The sequence below is a fragment of the Manacus candei genome, unplaced genomic scaffold (genome assembly GCF_025592945.1).
Source record: "Manacus candei isolate 608988 ecotype Guabito, Panama unplaced genomic scaffold, ASM2559294v1 h1tg000049l, whole genome shotgun sequence".
NCBI lineage: Eukaryota > Metazoa > Chordata > Aves > Passeriformes > Pipridae > Manacus > Manacus candei.
This window is the reverse complement of record NW_026138097.1, coordinates 6,763,765-6,790,846: the sequence shown is the minus strand read 5'-3', so window position 1 is coordinate 6,790,846 and position 27,082 is coordinate 6,763,765. Positions and strand designations below refer to the sequence as shown.

General features: G+C 39.9%; 1 protein-coding gene across 4 annotated transcripts in view; it reads right to left on the bottom strand.

Moving 5' to 3' along the window:
* SLC66A2 (solute carrier family 66 member 2) overlaps positions 1-27,082 on the bottom strand; it is a 73,491-nt gene that overhangs the window by 24,030 nt on the left and 22,379 nt on the right. For 2 of the 4 annotated variants that reach the window (XM_051798930.1, XM_051798931.1), the window contains exons 4-5: positions 25,800-25,853; positions 24,062-24,115 (exon numbers count right to left, since the gene is read on the bottom strand). The exons of 1 other annotated variant lie outside the window; for it this stretch is intronic. In XM_051798930.1, the coding sequence (XP_051654890.1) occupies positions 24,062-24,115; positions 25,800-25,853 (108 nt within the window). The remainder of the gene's footprint in view (positions 1-24,061; positions 24,116-25,799; positions 25,854-27,082) is intronic. One more of the 4 variants, XM_051798932.1, reaches the window with a different exon arrangement.

Sequence of the window (27,082 nt, the reverse complement as noted above, 5' to 3'; positions counted from 1 at the left end):
CATTGACTCTCGAGATGGCTATGCAGTCACTACACCTTGAATCCTGGGTTCAACAGAATTAGTTTGGATCTGGTTGCCGTGCTGCCATGGGCATGCAGGACCCTTGGTCCCTCACCCACTAAACCTTCCTACCAGCTGTCAGGTCTGCCCTGCATACACTGTGGTTTTCCTCCTGCATTCTCTACATGCTCAAGGCTCCTTTTTAAAATACCCATCCCTAGACACCAAATCCTTATTTCCCCAAGTTCAAAATCAAAGAACTAAAACTACATGTGGGGAGTAGAAGTTTAGGAAGCTCATGAAACAAAAAAAGTCAACATTCACATAGCTACCATGAGGACAGCTACAAAATCCATGGATCCATGCAAACACTTGAACAGATGAGAAAACTATTGTGTGAAACAGGACTTCAGCTGAAGCAGGAGAGCTAATTACTAGCACAGGAAAGAGACTGAGATTCTCTTTTGCTCAAAACTGTCATGATGCTAGACAGTCTCTGTTGCATTGCACTAGTTTATTGAGTAAGTTCTAATTTCTGCTATAAATTTTCCTTGGTTATGTTTTCAGGGAAGAAGGGAAGACAAATAGAAGTAAGAACCATCACAACCAATAACCTTGGTAACAGCCTTGCAGAAAAACATCTGAGTTATTTTAAAAACAACCCAATATATAATCACTAATTGCTCTACTTAACAGATGTATATTCCAGATGCAGAAGTCTATTTTAGGACACTACACATCACCAAAAAACCTGACCTTTCATACGGGTTTCTCTGGTCCGTACTTGAAGTGTTAAAGTGTTTTGCCACATGATTGCTTCTTTTTTAATCGAGGCTAAAACTTATTTTCTTTGACAAATGGTTTCAAAAATTCAAAGGGAAAATAATCACATACCCATCACTTCAAGGTCTGGAAATAAACTATGACTCATTTTTCCAAGTTGCTCCCTTCTCAAGGGGGTCCAAACACATTATGGGAGTAATGGGAGCAATATACTTTCAAAGAAAAAAAATGTTGGTTGTGCTGAGTACTGTGACAGGTACATACAAAAAAGGCTTTTAAATGCTAAAAAAAAGAGAAGGAGTTAGTTTTAAGAACAGAACAAAATCCATGTGTGTGCAGACTAGTTCTGTCCCAAGAAGATAATCAGAGGACACCAATCAGGGCTCCAGAACTGAATGAAGTTATAAATACTACTAAAAACATTATTCATATCTGAAGAAAATTATGAATAATAAATATGATATTGGGATTTTTGCCCCCCCCCCCCATCATCCCTTTTCTTTAAAAAGACAAAACAAGAAGTCCCACTGTACCACATTTCTTTTCTAGCAAACATCTTAAAAACTGTCCAAGTTAAATCTGGATGCACATCTTTCTACTCCCTGAAACAGGAAGGCACTGCTTGCATAGCTCACTGCATTCACGAGCTCCCCATCCTGCCCACAGAGAAATCCATGATGTGAGTTTGTGACCATACTCAGCCGACGCAGTCCAAGCAGTAACTCCCAGTCACTACCATCCTGCGTGGATCGGAATTGGCATTACTGCTGTGAAAGGTACTGTATCTTATTACCCATGCCTGAGCTCTTTAATCCACTCAGTGAGTTGCATTTTAAGTATGTTAATCCATTGATAGATGAGAGATTTATGTTGGAAAATCCTACTGATGCTGGGGGAAGTAGCAGCTCAGTAGGTTCTTTGTGCACTGACTGGAGAAAACTCTACACAGCTTGAGGGTGAAGAGGGATGAGATTAAAAGACCTCCTCTGGGAGGCACATTGCGCGTCAGATATGAAAAACATAAAGCAGGCAGAGACAGCATTGTAAATAATCATGGTTAGGACTAGTTGGGGCAAAATGCGAGTAGTAAATTCAAGATTCTGGTGTGGGATAAATGCCAAGCAACACAAAGAAGAGTTCTCACAGTATCAACTTTCACTTGAGGATGACACAGGGGTCCAAACAGTTACATTATTTTTAGTCAAGACACATTTTATACCAAGCCAGCTACCATGCTAGTTCCTTTTGGGAAAGTGAAGCAAAGACTTTGACATCCTAAAAATTATTTACTGTAGCTCTCAATTTCTCTTCCTAGTTGCATCTTATTTTGTGTCTTGACCTTTCTAATTCTGTACCTACATCCTTGTGCTACACTTACACTCATCCCTAGATATTTGACCCAGCTCTCAATTTTTGGTTGGTTCCTTCCTGGGTTTGAGGTCAATGAAAAGCTCGCAATTTTACATTGCCTGTCTTTGCAAGGTGGGAGAGTTTGTATTTGAGCCCTTTGTATAGCTTCACCTAGGAAATAAACTCTTTCCTTGTTATGAAGGCTACTGGTTTTACTTTGCTTTCTCCCACTCCTTATTATACCATTAATTCAGTCATTCACCCAAACTGCCTCCCATAATTAAACTCTTGACCTCCAGTATGAAAAACACTGCTCACTAACTCATTCTAAGAGCATGCTGGACACTCACTACCCCTGAGTGCCTTTCTAAACAGATGACTGTTTACCTCCTCCCCCAAGTATACAGCTAATAATTCTTATGTTTTGGGAGACTGTGGTGCTGTCCAAAGAATGTCTAATTTCCATCATCTAACTGTGGACCACAGTGCCTGCCCACCTGACCTGTCTGTTCCCGTCACATGATCAAAGGAGTCTAGCCTAAGCAGTCAGATGTCCAGCTCCTCCCTTAAAAACACTAGAATCCAAAACCTCAGGGCTTAGATGCTGTGAAGGAGCCTGATAATGGTAATTTAGCCAACCTGGAACAGTTACAAAATGCAGTCATGGATGAGAATTATTTCAGGTTATTATCCATGGTCTGTTTACTGTAAAATGTACACACTTTAAATATGCAGGAGCTGGAACCTGTAACTCTCCACTCTCCCTGTGGGTCTTAGCTACTGGGCTACGGTGCAAGAGCCTCCTCCTCACCTGCTTTTTTGCTTGTGTCAAGAACTTGTGGTTTTCGCTGTAAAAGAGGTTCAGTTCTGAGCAGCAGGCAAATATGAATGCCAGTCCTCATCTCAGCCTGGCAACAAGGGCAACTCCTCGGACAGTTGGAAGATGCAGACTTGTATCCCCAGGCTGACAAAGGAAATTAACTCAGACCTCTCACACCTCAAATGAGTGCTCTAAGCTATACACAGTTCCTGCACTCAGCAGTGGCATCTTAAAATAAATAAATTTTGCCATGTTCTCTGAAGAGGACTCGGGAGGCACCTGCCACAGAAGGTAGGGCCCAGGCAGTGGATTCTGAAAAGGAGACTTTTACACTTGCAGTCCTCCAGCTGCAGCAAATCCTCAGACATTTGCCTCAGGCATTAGCTGTCTGGCAATCCCGATTTCAGCTGTCTCATCTTAAAACAGCAGCAGGATTACAGAGAAGGACACTGGCTAGCACTTCTCATCTTGCTCATTCTAGGCAGCTCCCAGTCAGAAGGTGGGTTTCTCTGATCCTCTGTTCCGAAATTCCTGCATACCCGACAGGGTACCCAGGAAATAACTGGGGTGACAAGAGCAGCAAGGCTCTGTAGGACTGTTACCAGGTGATCTGTAACTTCTCTCTCATTATCTACATATCCAGGTAGGCACTTTCCTCTTTTCTTCCAGAAAGAAGGAAGGAAGCAGCATTAGACAGCAAGAATTGACAGATTTAGATTTTCTTTCTTCCTTTTTTAAGAAGTGATAGAAACCTGCAAATGCTGTCTGAAGCCAGCATTTCTTTTACACTCACTGGGACTGAAAAAGGACTTGTTATCTTTCACTCATGGTACAAAAGAGAAGAAGTGAGAGCTTAGCACCAAAAACTTCTAGCTCTGATCCAAACCAACTGTCCTTTGAAAAAAAGTTCAGGAATCCACCATCTTGCATCATCTCTATCAGGAGACAGTGTTCTCCATCTCCATTCCTTCAGGTCCATGAGCTAGGAATTTCTGTATCTCTGTGTACTTCTAAGTGTCTGCTCAGCCCTGTCACCACAGTACTTCAGCATCTCTCAAACCTTCTCTTCCACAGGCTGTTGTCATCTGGCCTTCACGCTGACTTGTAGGCAAACACTGCCCCTTTTTCCCTTCTAGCACATCTAAGATGGGAGTAAAATATTCCAGAGGGTCTTGAACCCTTTCTGAAAATATCACCCCAGCCTATACTAAACAAATTACTCCCATTCAATGAAACTCATTTTTGACATCCCTTGGCCCCTAGAGTGCCTTGCCTTGGCCACATATAGACTAATGTCAATCTCCTTAAAGTCAGTCCTCTTAGGATTTCACTCTCCTTAAAGGCCCCGCACAAGTCCTTTAGTTAACAAAAAGTAACCAGCAGGTTTTCATGTGAGAGGGGGACAATGTCACATCTTAATTGCAAAGAAAAAGTCTGAAATCCTCACCCCCATAAAACTTGAAGATCAAAAAAAAAAAACTTTTGTTTTTAAAAGCTCACTGGAGGTTTTAGTACTTGATGGGAGGACAGAACACCTGATAGTAGAAGTTCAAGTCTGATGAAACCTCCTCTATATCAACATTACCCCTATCTCCCCTTAGTCATCTCCTCTAGTCTGAAGGCAAATACTTGACTTGATTTTCTTTGCTTCATTTTATGTGTTGTCATCATCTCCTAAAATCTTTTATGCTGGGTCTCTGTTTTGTCACATCAGGTTCATGCTTTTTCCCTCCCATCAGGTTTATTACCTGCTCTTCTTCCTCCTTCTCAAAAAAAATTACACATAAGTGGCCTGACATGTTTTCAGCACTGCCTCCCCCATTCAGGGCCTTACATTCATTTTTCATACTGTCTCCCAGCACAACATACCTACAAGCATTAGCAACTGCTCTGTCTTTCCCCTTCGGAAGCTATGAGATCCACTCTACCTCCTCACCAAAGGGAATTATAAATACCACACTAATGCACTGGTACATATGAAAAAGTCAAACAATCCACATTCTATTTCATAACACCCTGCCTTTCCCATTAATGTGCTACTTCCCTGATTTTACAGCCTTTGGTTTAAGGGAAGCCTCTGAATACCACTTAGTAAAGTGGTCTTCACCAGAGATAATTAGCAGTGACACCTATATCGACCATTTTGTGACCCTTAAAGAACAGCAATTTAAAAGTTACACTTTAGTCTGAAAGTTTTAACCCTGCTGCTAACAACACAGAGGAGAAGTAAGAATTAAAAGCTAAATGAAAATATTCATACCCTGGGCACATCCTGTGCAGCTTTTGCTGTGCTATCTGCAGTGTAATTTACTTTGTACAGAGCTTCAGTTTATAGGAGTCTCACGGTGAAGAGGAAAAACAAAAATTTAGATGCAGTTATATAAAGTCACAAAATTAGGTTGACCTTTAACTCATCTTTGAGATTTTCCACTGTCTTACAAGAGGATGCAAAATTGTTTACATCACTTGTGCTGCACTGTTATCAGCCCTGTCAAAATTTTAATTTGTTTGTCTATATATACACCTAAATATGCCTGCATACAAATACATACCTCTTTCTCACATTACAACTGCTAATCTTATAAGCACTGAAAATAAAGCAAAATTATAAAAGCAACCAGGGAAGAACAAAGGAGTTTTTGTTCTAATACAGAGAAAGGTTTAGCAAGTATGGTATCAGTGAAGAAGGCTGCAGCTGTTGGGCTCAGAAACTGGTGGTGAATGACAGCTAAGCTGGGAAATCCACATGGAGCAGCACAGCACAGCACAGCCATCTCTGCACATCACTGTGTGTAACCAATTTTGGGGAAGCCAGAAGCAAACTCCTACCCCAGTCCCTCCAACAAAAAGCCTGCAGAAAAGTAGTGGTCTAGTCTCTTCCAAAGCAAGGACATTTCTTGGAGTTCTCCAGATGGAAGATCCTTTTGAGGCAATCTTGCAGCAGGTATACTTGCAACCCCCTACCAATCCACCTCGTGCAACATATGCTAACCAAACTCTGTCTGATTCCCAAGTTCAGAGAGAGAAAACACCAGGTCTGTACTCCTGGAGTATTAGTAGACCACACTTAATTAGTAAGATTAGGAGAAGAAAAATGACAGAGAACCATCACCACAGATACGTGCCAATATTGCTACTAGGGCAAGGCACTTAAGCCTAGATATATCTAAATCAAGGTAGTTATAGGACTGTATTTCCTCTGTGGAGACTGGCTTCCCCAGCAGCATCACTACTGAAATTATCTACTGTGTTACTGCTACTTTTGCCTGTTCAGTACAGAACTCTCTCCTCTTTCTATTCTAATGTATTGACGTTCTTAGTCACTGTGTCCAGGAGACTGTCTCAACAGCTGGCAAAAGCAGCAATTAGCTGACGTACAAGCTGACTGACAAAGGAAAGCAGCCTAATAACTAGGCAGATCATGGGGCTTGGAAAGCCACCGGCATGAGATAACTGTGGCCCAAAGGAATTAGTGCTACAGAAAATAAGCCATGTACTTGAAAGGTGGAGTAAAAGCAGCAAAAACAGCTTCAGAAACCATGCGACTCAGAGAGATGATGAACCTCAGGAGGAAATCCTCCTCTAAAGGTGCAGCATGGCAGTGAAATGGGAAGTCACAAAATGGGAAGCACAGTTTTGATGATTCTGGGCAGCAAATGTTTTCAACACTCCTGATTCTGCTCACCTCCGATACCAAGAGCATCAAAAATCCCACTGCCAGATAAACTAAAGCAGTAAGTCCCCCAACCCTTCATCTGCAAGTACAGCTGTGAGTTAAGGCCTTTGCTCCCAACTGTGCTGACGGTGGAGGCGGCAGATAAGAGCTAAGCTCACTCTTCTTTCGGTCAGATACACCTTCCTATGCTAACTATAGAAAGAGACTTCTTTTTCTGACAGCAAGATAAGCAGGGATAATGAGAACGTCAGAGCAAGAAGAACGTGTAGTACCAGGTTACTATTTTTACAGTAATTTTAACAATATTTTACACTATCCTCAGCATGGTTTATCTCAGCTATCACCCACAGCGCTACCAGGCAGTACACAAAGGTCTCTAAAAAAGACTAAAATGGAGTAAGTTAAGCACTGCAGAGCAGGCAGCCTTTGCTCTAAAATTCTAGTAGTTGGGAGTTATAAACTCTCTATGAAAACAGTTTAATTTCTTTTGAATAGTACTGAAACTGATTCTTTGCAGTTTAAGTCTCAGAAAATATCAAGACTACTATAATATTAGAAACAATGTGCACTTATCATACCCCCTCTCATTCAAAGACTGTAATTAAAGAGATGAGTATTTAGAGAGATTTAAGAATTACAAAGCCAAGCTGTGCATGAGGCCAGATGCAGGTTGCCTCAGATACCACCATGCCAGGGATTACAATGCCAGGTTGCATGTACAACACAGCAACTCTGGAAGTAACTGTCAGGTAATACTTCTCCATCTTTTGAACTGCAGAACTCTGGGGAGAATGCCGAGTAGCCAGTAACATGCCTAAAGATAAATGATCCCTCTCTTTTTCAGTCTTGTCTGACCTTGACTTGCCTGAGACCCTACCTCCTGTATTGTAAAGACACCATGAAAAGAAGATATTTGTGTTATTTTTTTTACAGATACTGAAGTCGGGCACTCTTTTGTCCATGGGTAAGTATGTCTACAACACAAAGCTAAACACTCTTCCTAAAAATATAAAGTCGTCTCCTCATTTAGGACTTTTGGGGGAAAGTTTAAACCTAGTTTCCTAGGTAACCCACCACCAGCCAAGACAAATTCTAGCCCCAAAACTGGCCCTACTAATTTAGCATCCAAACGGAATAATGCCTTGTGCGGCTGACTCCTTTGCTAAAATAATGTGACATGACCTGCTAAACATCTCTTGGCAACTGCCTCAGTTAACCTCAGAATAACTCATTTTAGTATCAATAGTTTAATGCTTCAAAATTACTACAAGCATGTAGGAAATTGTAGAAAGCTTTTGGCTCTTTTTTTCCCTCGCCTCTCTCCTCTGCCCAGTCCCTGCTACACACACAAAAATGTCAGACGTGTTTTCTTCAATTACCTGAACCGCATTACAAAGATGCTTATATCCCAAAAAGACAGCACAATCTACTCCATTTCATAGGGCTTTCTTTCAAATATCTATTGTAGTTGATAATAATAGCGTAGGCTGGTGAAAAAGAATCCCGTTTCACAAAAAAGTTTTATATTTCTGGATTTTTATTCTATGCTGGAATAAAAAGAAAGACTTTGGGAAATCTGGGGGAGGATGAAGAGAGAGGCAAACATACAGATGGGATTTAGGAAATAAGTTGAAATTTTTAACATCTCTGATTTGAATTAAAGACCTTCCACCTAGGTTTTTCCATGTCCTGAGGGAGCACCTGGTCATGAGCCTAATGCCCATTCAGGTCTGGAAGCATCTCCTGTCAGCAAAAATTCTGACCAATTTTGACCAAACAAATTAATTGAAATAATTTATGTGCATGGGTTTGTGAAGACATGACAATTCACCAGTGACAACCAAAAATCAATTCACAAACGTCAGGCCAGCAGTAGCAGAAAAATCTCAACTTATAACTTCTCATTTGCTACCATAAACATAATTTAAGTATACCGAAATTTGTAAGGTTGACTATGGAAATTCACCTACTGTGTTTTTTTTAAAAATGTAGGTAGATAAAGCTGGCAATAATTTTGAACTCCATGTGACTTTCTAGGGAAAGGGGAATAAAAAAGGACTTCTTGTAGCACGTTTTCCAGAACCTACATACCTGCAGTCTTCCCCCATGACCTTTAAACCAAAACTCACTCTATTTTACAGCAGCAAGTCTGCACATATCTAAGTTACTGTATACTGACCCCAAACAGTAGGAATTTCCACCCAAATTACTTCATTGCATTAGCAGAAAGAATTTAAAGGAAGGGAGACCAGTAGAGTTTCACTTCAGTGCTTGCAAACTGCCTTATTGATTACAGCACTTGTAACTGGAAGAGCTGAGACAGAGCTACCCTGAAACAGAATTTCCCTTTCAACTTCCCAGCTATTTAGTCTGACTACAGATAAATCCCTGTTTTGACAAGAGCAGTGGTTGTTATGCAAGATGCCACTTCTGAATACCACAGTTTCTGAACACCTTGTGCCTGCGGTTTAATACTCCATAGTTAACAAATCTTCAAGATCTGATTAGAAAGGCAATGGTAGCAGATTTAAGTAAGTGGCTCTGTCATGAAGAGTTTGGTGATGACATAGTTGTGCATTCACAAATTGTGCACATTTCGCAGCAGAATTTTAAGCCCTTCTCATCCCCCTCAAGCTGTAACAGGACAAATGTTTAGCTCCTTGAAGCATTTCTCACTGAAGCCACAAAAAGTGAGCTTTTCTCTTTTAAGATTATACACATAAAAAAAAGAACAAGCCTGTATTTTAAACCATATCTGTTCACTTATTTAGTTCAAGACATAATTCCACAAACTGTTCTGTCAGTACAACTGAGGGGGCAAGAATGAGTGGGGGGAAAAAAGAAAAAAGAGGATCAAGAATATCTTCAGCATTGCTGCTAAGCATCCTGGCACCCAGCCATTGCTGGAGGCAAAAGACTTTGGCTGTTATGCCCTTTTATAAATAATTTTACTTTCAAAAAGGACAGTAAAAAATCTTCACACCAAAACAGGCAGAAGACAGTGAACTGGCAGTGTTGATCAGTGAGATGACTTTGCCACCACAGGGCATCATCCTTTTATCCCTGGCCAAGTGGTACAGGGATTTGCCCTCCATGCTGTGTCCCTTATGCACTGTGTACTCAGGAGTGCAGAGGATGCAGAGAATGATGACAATGTAGTGAACCATAAACAATGAGCTGTCAAGCAACAGTCCTATCCACAAATCCCTCATTAAATTTCTGAGTTCTGCTGTGAAGAAACAGTGAATGTCTTCAAAGAGTGAGCAGTTCTTTTACATCTATTGTACACAGAAATTTAATAAGGAACTTGTGGATAAGACTATTTTAAGCCATTTCAGTATTAAGTTTGCTCTATTCCCTAAGTGCAGTTACTTGTTCTACTACAACCTACTCTCAACAGGGGGTGAAGAAAGGCATTAGGGAGTAAAGAGTGTCTCTGAAGACAGTAAAAATTCTAAGGCAAAACACATTTTCTTAAAATAACTGCTCCTGATTTTCACATGCAAAGACAAGAAAGGGTAGCAGTGGAAAACCTCAACATAAGCAAGGAGTCATTGCAAGTTTTTTGTGGTTTGTATACATGGCCAAAAAAATGAGGGTGATGGGAAATAGAGAATTTCAAGACCAGAAGCTGTTTTTTTCCAAGGCTATACAAACTGGAGACAGAGAGGGGAAAAAATTTTTACCTAGCAACAACTGCAGTTTGTGACATTGAAAAAGCAACCTACTAAAAAGTCACTTTAAGTAAGGAGGAGATGGCATAATTTTTATTATCATGAATATAAACGTCAAGTTTTAAAGATTAACTACACACAGAGGCACACACAAAAAACGCAGCAAGCTTGTAAAGGTTACTGAAGTGTGTGTAAAACCAAAGCAGTCTATGTATTTTAGAAACAGCAGCACTGGTCCTTATTTTGATGGGAAAAAAATTCTGACACTCGTACACCTTAAGCAAAGAAACAGAGATGTTCTGAATATTTAAAATGTTGCATCTCCCAAATTCTCTTCAGACTTTTTAGTTGCAATGGGTTATAGTAAAAAAGACAGCTTTAAGCAGCTATTAAAAATAAAAAAACATTTCTCTGAAAACTCAGGATCTGTCTTCCTTTCACTGGTTTCTATGTCTCGCTGGAATCGGACATGATGAACAAGACCATTTTTTTTAAACGTACAATGCAAGTAAAAATAAATCTGTCAGAAAGGAATTCTGGGATTTGGATTTTTTTCCCTTACCCATGGGAGGGGACATAGGATTCTGATGCAGTAGATGTAATGCATACTGATCATGGAGCAGAGCAAACAGAAAGTAGGGCACATATTAAATGCATCTGAAAGGAGACCTTCATAACTTCAGGAATAATGGTGGTATAGCTGTTCCCCCCACAAGGAGGGAAACATGCTGATTACTAGTAATCTAAGTGTTTGGAGGGAGACTGTGTACACCCTGACTCTCACCACAAATTTCACCAAAAAATAGCACCTTTTCTACTGTTGATTCAAGAGGATACAGGAAGCAGCTTCTCACGAGGAGCTAAGTTACATCCTTTCTTCCTCAGCCTCACTCAGTATTATGCTACCTCCTCTACAGAGACTGCACACCATGCTCTTAGTTACAAGACAAAGTAACATTCTGAAGATAAAAACATTTGCTCTGAAGCATAAAACAAAATAAAATTTTGAAATGTGATTATGCACACTTCTAATGAGGTCTATGTTTGCCAACCTATTATTATCATTTAACTCATTACTGCACAGTTTTAACAAGTCAAATGCTACAGCTAAAGAATTAATGGCTGGTGCACTGGAACCAGAGCTTAGTAAGCTTTGTCTGCTTCTGCAAGAACAATTTTTTACTTTTTCAGTTTAGCCTAAAAAAATATCTCATTTATTCTAACAACAAGAAACTGATGGGAGCTGAATAACACCTGCTTTGTTCCATGTTTTTGAATAGTAAATGAGAGTAAAAAAAGGATGAGGAAAAAAGAGTAAATTAATTCTACTAAAAACCTATCTAAAAATAATATCCATTTCATTTGTTTGGGGGTTTTTTAAAAGCATTTCCACAAAATAAACCTTCAGAACAAACACTGGGGTTCATTTACATTTTTTAAATTTAAATTATTTCATATTTGTTTTCAATCAATTTTCAACCCAAATGGTTTGTTATACGTTACAAGTAAAAGTAATGCAATATGTGACCATTTAATGCATTTTTAACATGATAAAAAATGTAATTTGAATGGATCATTACTAAAACACAGAGGTATTACATTTATACATATTCACCACATGAACCAAACTTTCTTTAGTCAAGACTCAAAATAATTTATTTTATTCCCATATTTCTTGCTTGGTAATTTAAATCAGTATTTGCAAAGACAGCTCCAACACCAAATATAAGACTTCCTCGTCACAGTTTCAATGAAGTAGAGTCTGTGGAAATCAAAGGGAGAGGATTTGGGCCTTAAAGCAGGAAGAAGTGTTTGTGGGACAAGTCTCTGAAGTGAACTCAGAAACTGATACGACTTAGAAAAAAATTCTTCCACCTGAATTTTCTCTCTTCCTGTACGACCCTCCAGCAGTCCAGGTTGCGATCTGGAATGTAGCTGTAAACCAGCACTGCTTACGGACACTCTGCGCTGTCACACCAGTAAATGGTTACATAATTTGTCCCAAAATCTAACACAATAACCCCTTCTGAGTGCACACAAGAGTAAGGAGTATCAAGCAGGAGGGCAGGGGAGAAGATGATGTACTGCCTGGCTTTGAAAGTTGACTGCCACGTCTCAGTGAAGATGAGCTAGAGCAGAGTCAATAGTGGTGTTATTAACTTCTATAAGTAGGCCAAGTCTGCGCTACTGCAGCATTCCCCTCAAACAGCCTTCACACTTAATGCCAAGGTCTGTGCCATTTTCCACAGCAATGCCCATCTCCCCAACACGCAAGAACAGAACCGACAGATAATTCATACACAAATTTCTTCTTTTTAGCATTTATAAGTCACCTCTTTGGGCACCTGTTAACTGGCCAAACATCAGAAGTGACAACTTGGTATCCATACCAGAAGGGCGTTTGGTTTGGTTTCTGTTCTTCAGCATGCCTTGGGCCTGCAGGTTCATAAAAAATGATACAAAAAAATAAACATCGATAAATGTGACTGTGAACTTACTATTGTTAAAGAAAATCAATAAGAAAAACTTAATATGGCAGCAGGCAGTTTTCCCTGACGCGGTACTGATCTCAGTACCACAGAACGCAGTATTTATCTCACCAGACTTGACATATTGGAGTCCAACCCACCAGCCTGAGCTAGGGATTCAGGCCCTTTGCAATTCATGAAGAAAGACTGACTTGCCTTCAGCTTCTGCAGGCCACTGGGGGAGTCAAGGGTAGACACCAGACAGGATGCCGCCTTCTTTTACCGGAAACACTGAGATTCCAGATGTTTCTCCATCCCAAGTCAGGAGCAAATCACACTGTCAGATACAGACATTAAAAGATAGGGGACCAGCAGTACCTAAACAGCCTAAGGGCCAGGATGCCGGCTTCAGGCTCCCACTGAAGGTTCTCTTTCCTGCTTGCAGCCTGGGGAACCGTCAGAGCCACTTTGCTCACACTGATACACTCTGGGTTATTTGTGCAAGCAGGAGCCTCCGCTTCAGTCTGTCATACCCCAGGTGAGTGCCATGACACTGGCTTAGACTGGACTGTTCAGCTCCAGCCTTTACAGGGCAGGGCTAAAGTCATTCAGGGGCAGAGGCAGACACAAACTAAATGGGCGGTGAGGGCTAAACACAGCTGATTGCAGGCATCCTTTTTACGGTGGTAACAGGAGATCAAGAACATATAGGACAGCAGGAGCATCTAAACCCTCTGCCTTAATTCATCCTTGCTTAGCATTCCCATGGGATACAGATATAGAGCACCTAGTTTCCACTGTTTAATTTTACTGCTTCAGAGTTGGGACACAAACTGGAATTTCCTATGTCATCTCTCAAAAGCAAAGAGCCAAGGGAGACTGGCTAAGATCTCTCTTCTTTCTCACTTGAAATATCCTCCTAGGGTTTGAAAACCCATTTCCAATAAATAATCTTTGGTGCATCACTGCTTGCAAAGTGGGAACATGGAAGGGGTGGGGGGGAAATGGAAATCTTTCAGTAAAACAAAGCTATTCCCAATTGTTTTTGTTCCAGGATGGTCAGTATGCTACATTACAGATTAAAGCGTGACATTTGTGTCTAAATAGAAAAGGTTTATTTTGTTTTCCCTTGATACAGCAATGAAGATGGCAAGGCACTGATGTTTCAGTGTTAAGTGCCTTTCAATATCCAGCAGAAACATTTATTTATTAAATATATTCCCTATTTTTTAGTAGAAACTAGTAACTTCATACTCCCAGTGTACTTTAAATAATTAAAGAAAGCTAGTAAAACACACAAGACATAAAAGGTAGGGAAAAAATAAATCAGGCTGTGTACAATAATCAGGTTGTACCTTGAGCATTACCTCCACATACAGTTTGTGGAGTATATTATGTTAGCTTAGACATCCTACTGTCACACCAGCTCCTTGTAGCACCATTTTAATTGGGACCAAGTGAGTGCTGCCACCCAGCTCAGCACTTTGGGTCACCTCACAGTCCATTCCTCCCACTCCATACACTGCAGTGGGTATGGTTATCTCAGTAGGCTCATTTCCAACACATTAAGACAAACTGCAAACAGAAGCAAAAGTCCTGAGCAAATGATGCCCTCAAGGCCACATGTATCAACTGAGCAGCTTTTCAGAGTGACATGTCTGCCTTTCATATGGAGTACATGTTTGAGGGTCAGCAGCAGAAACTGAATGCAAGCTATGCCGCCATCTCCTGTACAGGACATAAGTTTGATGTTAACAGATGTTGACTCTGATGATGAGTTCATGTGTTGAACTGTTGATTCTATACCACTTACATAAATGCAAAGATAAGGTTCTTTAAAAATACATGAAATCTACAAAATGTAGATGTACCAGAATCTATAACAAGATCTTAAAAACATGCTGCAACCAGAATTTTTTTTCCTAGCAAGCTGTCTAGACAATCCATTATGTCTGGGCAGCCAGCACTGGGCAACAGTGCTTCTTTAATCACACACCGCGTCATGCAGACTTACATGACGTGGTATCCTAGTATCCGGTATTCCTAGTAGCCACTTAGGAAAATAAAAAAGTGAGCTATCTAGGCATCTGTGCTAACAACTAAAACCCCCTCAACTTGAAAGTTTATTCTGAACTCTGTGGGAAGTTAAGTTACCCTTTAAATATTTCTTTACTTACATCTTTTGCACTGAACTGGTAACTTGGCAATCATCTAGAAAATCATTGTTTCTCTTCTCACTTTTATGCTTACAGAAACTGGAAGAGATCAGACAAGCAGCAAAGCAGGCTATCACAGTGAAAGCTAGATAACTAACTGTCACCATGGCTCTAAACTTGCCTCTTCCCTTCTTGCATTAATAATGCTTTAATGTGCTTTCACTGGTGAGGGAGGTCTGCCCCCTACAGCTCCTCAGCCCTGCTAGCAAAGCTGAGGGAGTGAAGCAGTACCCACAGAACAGGAAAGCAGGAATTTGGGAGTACCTAAATTTATGCAAGCCATCTGACAAAGATGGGATGCATGTGAGGGTGTTGAGGGTGCAGGCTGGTGTCTTTGCAAGGCTAGTCTACCGTCTCTGATAGGTTATGGTATTGGGAGAGATTTTTCTGTGACTGAGAAAAAATTTTTAAAAAAATCACACCTATCTTCAAGGAGGAGATCCAAGGAACCACAGGCCAGTCAGGATAACCTCATCCCTGGCACGGTTATGGAAGAAGTCCTCATGAAAGTCATTTCAAAGCACATGAAGCACAAGAAGGTGACTAGGGCAGCCTGTGGGGCTTTACCAAGGGCAAACTGCATCTGCCCAACCTGACTGACTTCTGAGATGACTGGCTTTAAGGGCAAGAGGAGAGCAGTGGGTGTTGTTTACAGTGCCTTTAACAAGGCTGCTTACAGTCTTCTACAGTATCTTTATTAACAAAATATTGATTGGTAAGTGGACAATAAGAAAAGTAGAAAATTGGCTGGATCATCAGGCTCAAAGAATTTTCCCTCTCAAAGGAAAAACATATAATTTATGACCAGTTACAAAGCAGCCCACAGTGATCAATACTAAGGCCTACACTCTTCAATATATTTTATTAACAACCTGGACAATGATGAGTTCATGAATACCAAATCAGGGAGAATGTGCAATAAACACTTCCTCACAAGGGGAAGTGAAGGGGTAGGCACTGATCTCTTTTCTCTGCTGACCAGCGACAGGACCAAAGGGGAAGTTTAGGTTGGATATTAGGAAAAGGTTTTTCACCCAGAGGGTGGTTGGGTACTGGAACAGGCTCCCCAGGGAAGTGATCACAGCACTAAGCCTGACAGACCTCAAGAAGCATTACTCTATGATCTTGCTTAAAGAATAAATCTCACCATTCAGATCTAGACGTGACAATGGCATGTGACAAGCTCAACAAGTAGGTAACTGCAAAAACTTCTCACATCTGTCAAACCGAAGCAGCATCTTTGCTGTATGTGTATACATGTTCCCTGATCTGCAGAACAAGCAGACGAAGCAATTTATTTGAACATTTAGATGTATCGTTGCTGTTGTCATTAAGGCACATAAATATTCTGGGTCCCACCATGAAGGAAAAGATTTTTGCAAAATCTCTGTTTATAAACTATTTCTACAGTTACAACCACAGCCTTGAAAGCAACATCAGACTCCTCTCTCCAGCTGAGTGGCTCAGCAGGCAAGTTTTGGAAACCCCAGAGCACCCTCATGTGGTTAGATGTTGCTAGAAGCTCTCCTTCTTCCACCTAAATTGCATGCAACACTATCAAAACTCACATTTTATTCACAGTAAATAGAATAAATAAACACATAAACTCTCCCCGCCACACCACCAACTGGAAGTGCTGCTTGTGCCAGAAGTAGTATTTCTGCTGCCACACAGCTCTTCCAACAGACCTTGTTTCAGTCTCCTTCCCACCACACTACAGCTGGATGACAGGCCTCACAGGGACTGCTGGAGGGCCAGGCAGGGGCACCAGCAGCCAGAGTGAAAGTCCCAGGCACCACACTCCAGAAACACAGCGCTGAACCTCCTGTGATACCTCTATGTATTACTGCTCACTCCCAGATGGAGAGCAACCTTCACCACCTCTCCCTTTTCTCCCCATGTTAAAGGACAGATTTCCTTCAATTTAAGGCAACACTGAAATTTCCTGGTAGCAGATAATGATTTTTTTCTTTCCCCTGCTCACCTTTTTTTTTTTTTAATAAACACAGGCTGGGAGAACGACAGCTGCACTCCTCCTTTCCAGCTCTCCCAGCCACTGCAGTGTGCTCTTTATGCTGCACAGCAAAGGAAAGGCGCCGCCACTGCACGAGGCTCCCTCACTCCATCTAATCTGTGCCCTGCCTGTCCATTCCCTTTCTCTTTGTAGCAGGTAGGCTTTTGGAATAGACACAGGCCATTCACATGTTACATTGAACCTGGCAGGCCTTCTTAAACTGCACTGTAAACTGCATTAGAAGTAACTAAAAGAACAGCCTGCTTCCAATTTCACATTGAAGCCATTCAAGAGCAGTAGCAAGGTTGGTGTAAGAGAAGGGGTCAAAAGGCTCAAGTCTGAACCTAGTGCTCTACCACAAAAAAACATCTTACTGAAACCATTCTGACTCTGAAGAGATGTTACAAGTCTGTGGTTGGCTGTTTTCCCTACTGCCTGTCAGCTCAAAACTTAAATAATACTTTCAAAATGTGGTAGCAGCAAAACCAGAACACCATCCTCCAGGTTCTCTACTCTGATCACAAGTAAGCACATGTAACATCATCTTCTCAACTCCCTGTTTTAGGGATAGAGAAGATGCACATTTTTTACCACCAATGACCAGAGCCAAATGAATTAACATGTGATACAAAACATTATAATGCTCATACAGCTGACAAAGGAAACTACAAACATTTTATGTAAAATCTCACAGTACTTTGGATTGGAAGAGCCTTCTGCAGGACATCTAGTCCTGTCAGTTCAAAAGTAACATGTTAAAAATTTAAAAACAGAGGACATTTCACTTTACAAAGTGGTACTTTGAACCTTTCAGATTAAGAATCGGTAAATTTTTAAACTATCATGAAGAACCAGTTTGACTACAAATTACTGTGTGCACTACAATAAAATATAAGCAAAATGTTATTGTCCACATTACACGAGATCAGAATAACACCTTAAGGCTTTGGAGTTTTCAGTTTAAGAACCAAAAGAAGTTGTGGGTAGCAGCTCCAATTTCTCAAGTCTTTTGAAAGAATACTTTCTACAATACAGCCCTCAAAGCACAAAGATGCTATCTGTACTTCTCACCGAATGTAAAATATTTCACTTAGTGTATCAACCGGGCTGGTGAAAAACATATGTGTATGAAACAATCAGCAGTCACCAACTCCCACATACAAACTCAAAGAAAGAAACATTATGGTCAGATAAGGTTTTTGTTGTCAAAGATGCCATCTCTGAGTAAAGTCTCAAAGAACTTTTTTTGTCAAGTTGCCAAACAAGAAGTCTGGAAACTAAAATTCATTCAATGGTTATTAAAAATTATAGACACTCTAGAACTGATGGCTTCACTGCATGCTAAAAATATAACCTGAAATGCAACTTACCCATCCACATTCCACGGTGGGTGTTTATTCCATTCTCAGCCCCACAGGGAACAATGACCTGACGATTCTTCTCACTTAACTGGTCTAGTAAACAGGCTAAACTTGGGGAAAACATAGCTTCCCAACTGAACAGAGCTTGAAGCTCACTGCTTCTATTTCAGACCTGCACAATGCACACTTTGTCCCCAAGTTGTCTGTCAAAGGCCATCACCTCTCTGCCTACCAATTCAAGTTTCAACCTAAATGAAGGTATTAAGTTCCAATCCAAAGCCTGAAATCAGCAGGAGCCTGTTCCACCATCACTGTGCTAACTAAAATCCTGGAAAAACGATTAAGTGTTACCACCCAAACAAGACCCCTCTCCTCTCTGAGTTACACTACCTACACAAAGAAAATGGCAGGTCAACAGTCAAGAAAGCTATTTACCTGGCAGATCCAGGTCACTCCACTTTCAGATGAGTCAGACCCCGTAAGATTTCAGCAGGACGCATACTGACTAAGAACATAAGACTGCAACTTGAAAAAAAGGACCCATACACTAACATGACATAACAGGCACTCCACAGATTTCACATACTAATAAACCAGCAAGCAGAATTAAGACATAAGCCCTTGGCATTTCTTGGACTTTGAAAAAATACTGCCTTATTTTTGGATATAAACCACATTTCATCACCTTACCTTTCTCCAAGAGGAAACTCAAACATCTGTGTTTAGATAACATAGGCCTGTGGTATGGGGTACCCTATCAAACATGCCTGCCCTGCTCTGGAGTAGATCAAAACACAGTAGATCCTGTCTGTGCTGGCTCACACATTCATCAAGTGATCACAAAAAGTGTAAGCAGCAGGCTCAAGAGGAGGAAGTGGGAATGCCTGGAATTACAGAGTTCGTCTAGCCATGATGAAGCCCTACTTTCCCGGAAATGTCTGAATATTTGCCTGCTGATGGGAAGTAGTGAATTAAATCCTTATTTTGATTTGCCTACATGCACGGCTTCTGCTTTACCTATGGAAGTGTCTTTATCTCAACCCAGGAGTTTTCTGACTTTTACCCTTCTGATTCTCCCCTCCAACCCACTGCAAGGGAGTGAGTGAGCAGCTGTGTTGTGCTGAGCTGGCTACTGGGGTAAGCCCATAACACAGGGACAGAAGTATGATTCTTTGTGGTTTTACTACAACTACTGATGTTATGTCTGCAGTTCATAAATGGAACAATGTATCTGAAATCAGTTTAAGACTTGGAAGCTATTGCCTCATACTTTATGTATCACTCACGCAGGTAATGTCAGTCTCTTCTACTTCTATTGCCAAGGTCATCCATGTCTCCCACGAACAGAAAAACACCTTTAGCCTTTCTTAAAGTGGCCACCTTTATTCTCATGCAAGTCACCACTTACCTCTCAGGTATAAATCTCCTAGATGCCATGCATTCCCAGATTGACCTGCCCACCTGGATCCCTTACCACAGTATCTCTAAGTCTGTGGACATATTTACTGCAAGCCTCCCTCTCCCCTCCTGCTCCTCCCTCCATAGCCATGTGGCCCAGTTGCCTCCAGCACATGGAAATGGGAGAAAAAAAGCAAATCCATTCCTTGACCACCATGGCCAGGAATGTGCTTTTGCATAGAGCTCTATGTTCCACCAGGTAACAAGCATGCAGGAAACAGACTGGCCTTATGCCACCACCTCGCTGAGGGGTGTGTGTTTCTGGGTCTCACCTTAAGGAAGCTGCAAAATGCCAGAGGGAGGGGTCATAGCTGCTCAGAGGCCTCAGCAATCATCAAACATTCTTTGGATTTCTCCCTTTACAGCTGTCCTTTCTGAAAGGAAAGTGTCTTGCTGGAATACAGGATTTAAATTAGATAAACATATAATCCTGGGTAGAAGGGATCTAAACCCTTCCATGATCACTTCCATGTTCAATTGTGACAGAGGTGTGACAGCTGCAGCCCAGCAACAACTATGCTTTTTGTTATGTATTTAAATGTCCACTGTACAGGGAATTCAACTACTGGGTAGCATGGTATCAAAGTCACATACTTTCAATGAAACCAAAGTGCTGCCCACAACCACCGGAGGAAAACTGTGTCTGCTCTATCCTCAGCTCTGCTCAGGTTGTCGGGGCCTGGACAGAGAAGCACATCGTGCATGTTACTTACAGAGCACCCATGGAATATCACAGCCTCCAAGCCCAGTGCCCCTGCTGAACTCAAGCAGACCAAACACTCTGAACAGAAGAACCCAGAGAGCTGATTAAATAAAGTTTACATCTTTCATGGCACATGTACTATATTAGTGCTGTTCTAGAATATGTCAACACTTATTTTATCACATGCTAACTGATGCCCTGAGTTAACTAAAGAGTGTGGACAAAAGGAGAGGTGAAAGCATGAGTTATTCACCAGGCTGTCACACTGCCAGTGGAAACTAAGTAGCAGATGCCTGCATCTGCTAAATTCACATTCCTGTTTCCTCCTCACTAAGTCTGTGAAGTCAACTACACAGGCACTTTACATTTTTCCAGCTCAAAAAAAAGTAGTTGAAAATATTTTGCAACAGATATTTGGTGAATCTAAGGTTTTGTCATTTTATTACTACTGTTTTAAAATTTAATGTTACTTGATGAGTTTTTGTTTGGGTTAAAAGTCAGGTTCAGGGTTCGGTAATATGTAAAGTTTAAAAACCACCTTCAGAGAAAGAAGGAGAACCCTTTAGAAGTGTCTTCCAAAACGTTTAACCACCTACCTGGGAAAAAAAAAAAAATCAAACAAGTCACATCCACTTTGTGTCTCCTCTGCCACACCAATGAGACCACTCACATCAACTTCTAAGGTACAGCCTGTTTAGAGCAATGTTTAGTGTTTTGTTACTTATTTAGTGTTTCTGTTACCCCAACTATCTCCAATACTTACAGGGCTCAATTATTCACATTTGTTTTAAGACACCTCATCAAGTAAATAAAACAAAAAAAATAAAACCACTCAACTGCAGCTTTGCTCAGCCTCAGCAGTTGCTTTGCTAACAGGCACTAGGTAGAACTAGATACCTGCATCAGAAAACATAGGGAATAAAGCATTATTCCTTCAGAACTAGAGCTACAAGTTTCTTCTTAATCCGTCCTTTGTCCAGGAAAAAAGGGGGAAGAATTTTATTTCTGTATGAAACCAGGAAACCCTACACTCTGGGCCATCCTGTAAGCTTTATTTAATTTACTTAGGTCACTCAAACTGCATCAACCCTCTCCGACATCCTTAACTCTCCTCAGTACAGACTGCTAGAAAGTCACTTTTCAGAGTCATGTGCCAGAGATAAAGGCTTTTTCAGATAGCATGTGGAAAAACAGTGGCATTAAGTGGTTTGTTGGATTACTGACAATAAAACTAACATAAAAGCAGTCTCGGGGAGCACAGCAGGAGTTCAGCTGCTATCCAAAGGGAGGCATCAAACAAACACCTCGGCACTTATCTAACAAGTTCACCTGAAATTCTCTGGTAGACCAGTACATTTTCAGATTAATCATTCAACAGCTCCGTAACGAAAATAGTGTTCATAGATAATCTTCAACTAGAAACACAATATACAGAGTGCTTACTACATAACCAGAGAAAGAAAGTAATATAATAATTTCTGAAGCCTAAAAATATATTGAATAACATTTTTTACACCACCGAAATAAACAAGGGGAATTAAAAAAAATAATCTGTTTTTCTAGAACAAAAGTTTTAATTAAAACTGACTAAAGGACACAGTGAGAATGCACTAGCATATGAAAGTATGGCAAATATTCCCCTTACCTAATCTCTAAGTGAGCTTCCCTAGAGCTGTAGCAAAACACAGCACTGCAGGACATAGCTCAGTTAAGCCCTCTGTAAATTGAAGTCTGACATAAAGCATCATGCATCCCACTTTTTAAACCACCAGCACATACTTTTGTATGTACATTATACACAAACACCTCAAAACATTTCTAATTTATTTACACCAGTAAGAATTATCACATTTCAGACTTGCCCACCCCACTCTTTAAACTTCTGAGAGCAGTAGCATAAGACTGTTTTGTTCCTTAGCGATAATTCCATTCATCCCATTTTGCTAAGCAATTTCAAAATGAACTTCAAGTAACACCTATTAACCAAATGTTTCAGACTTAAATCAGATGGATTAAGAGGAATGCTGCTTTACTCTACAACCCTTATCTTTTTAAGCTATCAAACCACCAAATTTTTAATCCAAAAGACAAGAAAAAATAATCTGAAACAAATAGAAGGTCATATTAGGTTACTTATTTCTGTTTAATTTTAACTACTTGAAGCAGACAGCTGTTTCTAGCTCTGACACTGTAAATAAAGCACTGCTGAATACTAGTAAAAGACAAAAGGAATGCAGGCACAAGGAAGACAAGACTGCTTAAACAGGACTGCTTAAACATTACATTCCATTGGTTAGTGTTGCAAGCCAGCGAGAATGACTACAAACTAGAATTAAAGACAAACAGAAAAACCAAATAGCTTGATACCAAATCCAGAAAAAAAATGTTTTGAAAACATAAAAGGAAAAGGTGCTTTGCAAAATACTGGTATTAGACCAAAAAAAAGATAAATTTCCCAAAGCATGCATTTTGCCCCTAAATCTCAAAGGGAGAATCCAAAAGATGAATCATTAAAAGAGAGTCTATGGAACCTTAACAGGTATGGTCTTATGGCTTCAAAAAAGCTTTCAGGTTAATATCACTCCTCAGTAGTGTTTCTCAGAGCTAACTCCAGTTTAATTAACTGTATGTTGAGAAATATAGAAGTAGAACTTCTCCTTTTGCAGCAGTAATGTTCTTCTTTGCCCTGTACATTTTCAGTTGACTACTTACTAATTCAAGAATTCCAACGGAGCACAATTGGTAATAATGTGAGATTCTGAATCAATTGAATTAAAATCAACTTTGGGGAACTTCTGTGTCTCTAGTCAGTATAACTTCTTCGATGCAACACCCCAACTTATTTAGAACAAAATTACCATGACTTGACTAAAACTACTAAGAGTTGAAAAACACTGCAAAGCTGGTTTGTACCTAATATTTCCTCTTCCTTAGGGAAATCAAACAACATAGATTCCAACTCTGAAATCAAACCTCTCATCTTAAGTGTTACTAGTTCTTAAATAACAATTTTGAGTCTGCTCTAATGAAAGAGAGGAACAGGCAAATTTCACAAGGATTCAGGCGTTTTGCTTGAACATAAGTGTTGCGTGAAATTTCTTGTCTCACAATCTGAACAATGGTGAAAGATATTTCTGTATTTTTCATAATTTCCTCCAGAGTTAGAACTGAAGGAAGACAACTGAGTCTGAAGAGGTGGATCTCTGCATCATGTAATATTTTGTTTGTCCAGCTTGGGAAGGAATAAGGAAGATACCACTGAGACACACAATGTGGTCAATTCAACTGTCTTCAAAGACTTGGTTTCTGAAATAGAGCTGAAAGCATCTTTTCCTCTATGAATATTAAAAGTAGGCAAGGGAAAATTAAAAAAAAAAATCAGACACCAGGTTTTAGTATGTCAAGAAAAGGTAATGCAAACGTTCTCTAAAGAAATGATCATGCAATAATTTCCAAAACTGGTCACAAAAAGTAGCAAATCATGAACTGTGTAGTTAAGAGGATAACTTCATGCAGAATGGGTTTGTACAGTACATACCCAGATAGGATCTCTTGGGAGGTGCTTTGATTTCTTCATCCTTACTATCTGCAGCTACATAAAAAATAATTGAGGGGGGAAAAAAAGAAAGGAAAGACAAACAGACTTTTATAATTAAATGCAACAGAGGTTATTTTAGTTTAGTCAGTTAGTACACTTTACTTATTAAAATAATAGCCAAACCAAACCATGTTAGAAATTTTAGTCCCCATGCTTTCTAGAAGGCTCCCACCCCATGATGTTAAGATAGGGTCAAGCAGTAGGAAGTCCCAGAGGAGTCTCAATGCACAAACCTACAACAATGTACCTAGGAGGGGCAAATAAAGGCTTAAAAAACAATGTAACAGATAGCTTGATTCTTACTTTAGACCATATAAACTCTTACTTTTCATGATCAGAGAAAACAAGCTGTTATCTCAGCAACACTGAGTGTGTAAGCGTGTATGTATAAACAGCTGAGACAATACAGTTGCCCTGCCTCCAGTGGAAAATGCTATTCTAAAATACTTTCACAAAGCCCATCATCAAGAATAGAACAGACCTCATCTGCTCCCGTGCTGCATGCTAAACTTTCGCTCTAACCCTCCTCCTCTGCCAGTTGAAAACCGTGTATTACACAAGAGTGTTTTCCAGTGCCAAAAACAGAGCTCTTCAAGGGATCAGAGTGCTATAATAAGATACGAGTTATAAAGCAGATTAGGACAACTAGCAGTTGGAAGGAAGACAAAACTGGAAGAACAATCAGAGGAAATCATCTTCATGTAAAAACACAAGAGCCCATGTTCTGCTTACAGAGCCTGGGCTGCAGTACAGTAAGGAGAGTCTGTTTTTAACAAATGCTGTCCACTAATTTTCAGTATAGTTCATACACTCAGGGGATTCAAAATCTGACACAATGTCTTGGGTATGACTGAAATCTTTGTTGAAGAGATGTGGAAGGATTATTCATGGAAAGAGAGAAAAGGTTCTTCATAGAGTGTCTGTCTCCATCAATACGGAGAGACTGCTCTGGCCTGTCGACATTCTCAAAACTGACCAGATGTTTGCAGCTCTCTGTATCTATGACCACCTTGCTTCAGCCATCTCTTGATTCTCAAGTCAAAACATAGCACATGCACATTTTGCTTTTCAATATTCAGCTCTTTAGCATGCCCCAGAAATAAAATACTTTGAATTAAAACAACAAAAAAAACCTGCCACTGAACCCTGAATCTTTCTACACTGAACAAAAAACGCAGCATACATAAAGATGCACAGACACCAATTTAAAAGTTGGGAACAAATAAGGAAAGCTATTGTTACCACAACAATGGTACCAGAAGATCTCAATTAAAGCAGTTAAAATGCAATTAAACTAATGTTAAATACAGGACAAAAGATGAGAGGTATTGTTCATGCCTGCTGATTTTATCTGAAGACTCCTTCTTGTAGCTTTCAAAGCATTCATACGCAGGAGAGAGAACAATCCTATCACTCGAGGTTTAAAAATCAAGTTGGGGGTATTTGTTGTTTTCATATTTTGCTTGTTTGGGGTGTTGTTTTTTTCCCAATCCGAACTGTTAAAAACAGGTTACAAAGTCCAAGTTTTAAAAAAATAATAAAATAGTTGGATATATAAACAGGACTTACTCTATTTTCGATCAGTACTTGTACTAGAAGGATAAAGTTTATGTATCCAAAACAAAAAATCAGAAAAGGCAGCAGCAGCACAAGATGGGCTCCATCATTTTCAACTTACTTTTACTTTGTAATACTAAAAGTGCAGAGGGGGAATCCCACAATTGAGAAATAACTGAGAAAAGGAAAAAAATTAAGAAAACTTGGATAACCTTTTTAAGTTCTCTATATAGAATCTACAAAAAAATAATCAAACATTACTAGAAAGCATCTAAGAAGACTGCATTGTTCATGCTATGATAGTTACCTACAAATGAAAGCACAAGCATTTTGACTGAATGGTTTTATGCCTATATTTGAATTCCTATTGATATGTATTTTAACCCAGTTACACCACAAAACAGGTTAGAGAATACAGAACAAGCTTGCCAGGATTTGAAGAGACTGCTTCGGAATGCTTCAAGATAGGAACCAGATTCCCTCTGAACTAGTTATTACTTAAGGGACCTTATTTGTGAGAATAATAAAACAAAAGAAAAAAAAAGGCAACTCCCAGATCATTCAAAACACACTCGTAAACATACACTTCTGTGACTTGGAGGAAGTATCACATTTAACAGTAATTTAAGAAAACAGCAAACTCCCTTCCACTGAAATATTCTTTCTAAATATTTTAGATTATTTTGCAGAAACATTCAAAGGGAAGACAGAAGTTAAAGAAGAGAAACGTTTAAAATTAAGGCCAGCCATGTGAGAAATAATACATTACATTATCATACAGAAATGGTGTACCTTTCCCTCAGGATTCTGCAAGGTTAAACAAAAACACTGACTTCAAACATAGCTTTTCACTGCCCCAGTAAGCTATGAGGAAAGAAAGTAAGTATACAGATTTATCAGCTTGCCTGAAACACCATAAAATTTAAGAGATAAGATAGGTGTAGGACTAGAAACACAGATCTCACTCCTACTCATACTGTGCTTGAAACATATCATACTGTAGCTTGAAAGGAGCTTTGTACACATCTATATTTTTATTGTGAGCCATCATATAGTTGTCCTTACTGAAAATCAATCCCAGGTAAGAAAAATAATTTAACTGTTCTCAAAGTTTGTGGGAGGATGCAAGCCTTTCGATGAAAACAAATAATGAAGGTCCACAAATAGGTAAAATCCGTCTTTCTAGCAAATTCCACGTGACAATCTGAGTTTCTGGAAAAAGGACCAAATGACACAATGCAGCCTTAAGGAGTTTCTATCATCTGGCAAGGGAAAGACTGATTATCCTTTAGAAGACTGTATGTCTTTCAGGGAGAGTTGTTTAAAGAGTGCTATATACTAAACTGAAAAGCCTCCCTTTTTGTCCAAAGGTTACCGAAGCAGCCTGCTACAGTGTGTGTGTGT